Source organism: Aureococcus anophagefferens (genome assembly GCF_000186865.1).
Source record: "Aureococcus anophagefferens unplaced genomic scaffold AURANscaffold_259, whole genome shotgun sequence".
Taxonomy (NCBI): domain Eukaryota; class Pelagophyceae; order Pelagomonadales; family Pelagomonadaceae; genus Aureococcus; species Aureococcus anophagefferens.
Window position 1 is genome coordinate 6,990 of NW_008705794.1, and position 2,316 is coordinate 9,305.

Below are 2,316 nucleotides of genomic sequence, written 5' to 3' on the forward strand. Positions count from 1 at the left end.
CGGTGGACACCTCGAAGCGCGCTACGGGCCGCGGGACAAGGTCTGGGGCGCGAGGAAACAAAGCGACGCGGGAAGACCGACGGTCCGCCGGGGCGCTCTTGCGGCTGCTCGTCTTCGTGCCCTCGTGGACCGTGAACTTGCACGTGAGCTTGCCGCTCTCGTCCTTGAAGTCCACGCCGTAGTACGCGGGGCACTGGTCGTCCTCGGCCCGCGGCGGGTGGCCCCCGACGCGCCGCTTCGCGTCGCGGATGACGCGGTAGCACATGCCTACGAGAAGAACACGGCCCTGGAGCGAGACCCTCGATCTTGCGCGCGCGCTCTCGAAACACGTTTCGAGAGGAGGACGCGGCCGCCGACGCGCGCGCGCGCGGAGCGTCTCCATGTCGTTGACGTCGACCTACGAGCGGCGTCACGATCCAGAAATGCGCGTCGTGGGCCGGGAGGCGCGGGCCGGAGCACCGCCGTGAGGTAGAGCGAGACCTACGTGAGACGACGCGTCGCTCCGAAGGCTCGAAACCGAGGACGCGGCTTCGCGTACGCGCGGGACCGTCGCCAGGGCCTTGAGCAGGTTCGGGAACTCCTCGGGCCGCGCGGCGCACTGGGCCCAGACGCAGCAGCCGAAGCACTAGAGCGCGCGGAAGTTCCGCGCGGCCGAGGCGTCGAATCGAAGGCGTCGAGTCTCTCGCGGACGCGCGTCGCGGACGAGAAGGACGCAAATCGCTCGAAATCTCGGACGCCGCCGCCGACGCGGCCCTTGAAGAGGCCGAGCTTGGAGCCGTAGGGGTAGGGCACGCCGCACTCCGGCTGCGCGTACCTGGACGCGGGAAAAAAGCCTTCGTCGCCCGGCGCCCCGAAGTCGCGACGCGGAAGGGGAACCGCATGCGCGGCCAGATCGTCGGCAGGTTCACGAGGCCGGGATCGGGCACGCGCTGGAGCCGGTCCACGGGCAGCTCGTCGGCCGCGGCCGCGACGACGTCGCGCCGCGCGAGCTCCTCGAACTCGAGGCGGAGCGGGTCCGTCTCCGCGAGGCCGCGGAAGCGCGCCTTGAGGTAGTCGGAGCCGTTGGCGCCCGTCTTGCAGTAGTGGAACTCGACCTTCTTGGCGCCGTCCGCGACGAGCGTGGCCTGCGACGACGAGAAGAGTGTCCGCGCGGGAAAGTTCGAAGTCTCGACGGACGCCGGGTCCTCGCGCGGCACGCGAGCTGCTCCGCCTTGTCGAGGCAGAACAGCTCCTCCGCGGACTTGGGCTGCCGCGGCACCTTGATCGTCGCCGCGGGCTCGCCGGCGCGGAGGCGGCGCACGAGGTCGCGGACGGTGGCGGTCGTGACGCCGTGGCTGGTCACGTTCCGCCCCTTCTTCGGCACGCCCGCCGCGTCGAGCTCCGCGGTGCACTCCTTGGCCGACATGGCCTCGAGCGCCTTGAGCGGCGGCCCCGCCGGCGCCGAGACCTACGAAACAAACAATTCGAACAAAAAACGAGTGCAAACGAGGGACGCGGGCGTCGCGCGTCCATGGCCGCGACGGCCGGCGGCGCGGGCTCCGGCGCGACGTCGGGCGCGGCGGGCGGGACCGCCGTCACGACGACGGCGTCGACGGCCGTCTCGTCGTAGGGCGTGGGCACGAAGGTCTCGCCGCGGGCCTCGGCGGCCTTGCGCGCGATCGCGTTCGCGAACTTGCGGATGACGCCCGCGAGCGTCGGGCGCGCGAGCAGGGCCATGTCGAGCTGCGGAGGGGGCGACGATCGATCGATGGTTTTGCAAACCCACAAACACACCTTGAAGAAGCACCAGAGCTCCATCTGGCGGTAGTTCGACAGCGCGAGCTGGTACTCGCCCTCGGCCTACGGAGACGACGCGTTCGCGTCGGCGCGGGCTCGCGGACGCGGGAGCGGACCTCGACGACGTTCTTGCGCGCCGTCTTGAGGGTCTCGCGGGAGGCCTCGCCCCGGAGCCTGTCCGCGAGCTCGAGGAGGTAGAGCGTGTAGCAGCACTTCTTGAGCATGCGGTTCTTGACGTGCATGGCCTGGAGGTACTTGAGCTCGACGATGAGGTGGCCGTCGTTCAACCTGTGGCGTCGAAGGCGCGTCGGGCGAGGCCTCGGAGGTGTCGAACGAAGCTCTCGACGCGTCGAGAAGGACGCGGGGCCGCGCGACGTGATGCTGATCCAGCCCTCGATGCCGAGGTACGGGATGAACACGCGGACGCGCGGGACGATCTCCTTCTCCGCGACGGGCGCGAGCGGGTCGATGAAGTGGAAGCCCAGCTCCTCATCTGGACCTCGGCGCGGCCCGGGGCCGTGCCTGCGAGGGAAACGATCT

General features: G+C 70.3%; 1 protein-coding gene across 1 annotated transcript in view; it reads right to left on the bottom strand.

The window, feature by feature from the left end:
- AURANDRAFT_68630 (hypothetical protein) overlaps positions 1-2,275 on the bottom strand; it is a gene marked incomplete at both ends in the record, with an annotated part of 8,299 nt that extends 6,024 nt beyond the window's left edge. The window contains 10 exons of the mRNA XM_009044338.1: positions 131-267; positions 414-480; positions 548-625; positions 736-814; positions 877-1,124; positions 1,259-1,447; positions 1,570-1,722; positions 1,774-1,839; positions 1,893-2,064; positions 2,152-2,275. Coding sequence (XP_009042586.1) covers positions 131-267; positions 414-480; positions 548-625; positions 736-814; positions 877-1,124; positions 1,259-1,447; positions 1,570-1,722; positions 1,774-1,839; positions 1,893-2,064; positions 2,152-2,275 — 1,313 coding nt within the window. The remainder of the gene's footprint in view (positions 1-130; positions 268-413; positions 481-547; positions 626-735; positions 815-876; positions 1,125-1,258; positions 1,448-1,569; positions 1,723-1,773; positions 1,840-1,892; positions 2,065-2,151) is intronic.
- Between the last annotated feature and the right edge of the window lie 41 nt (positions 2,276-2,316).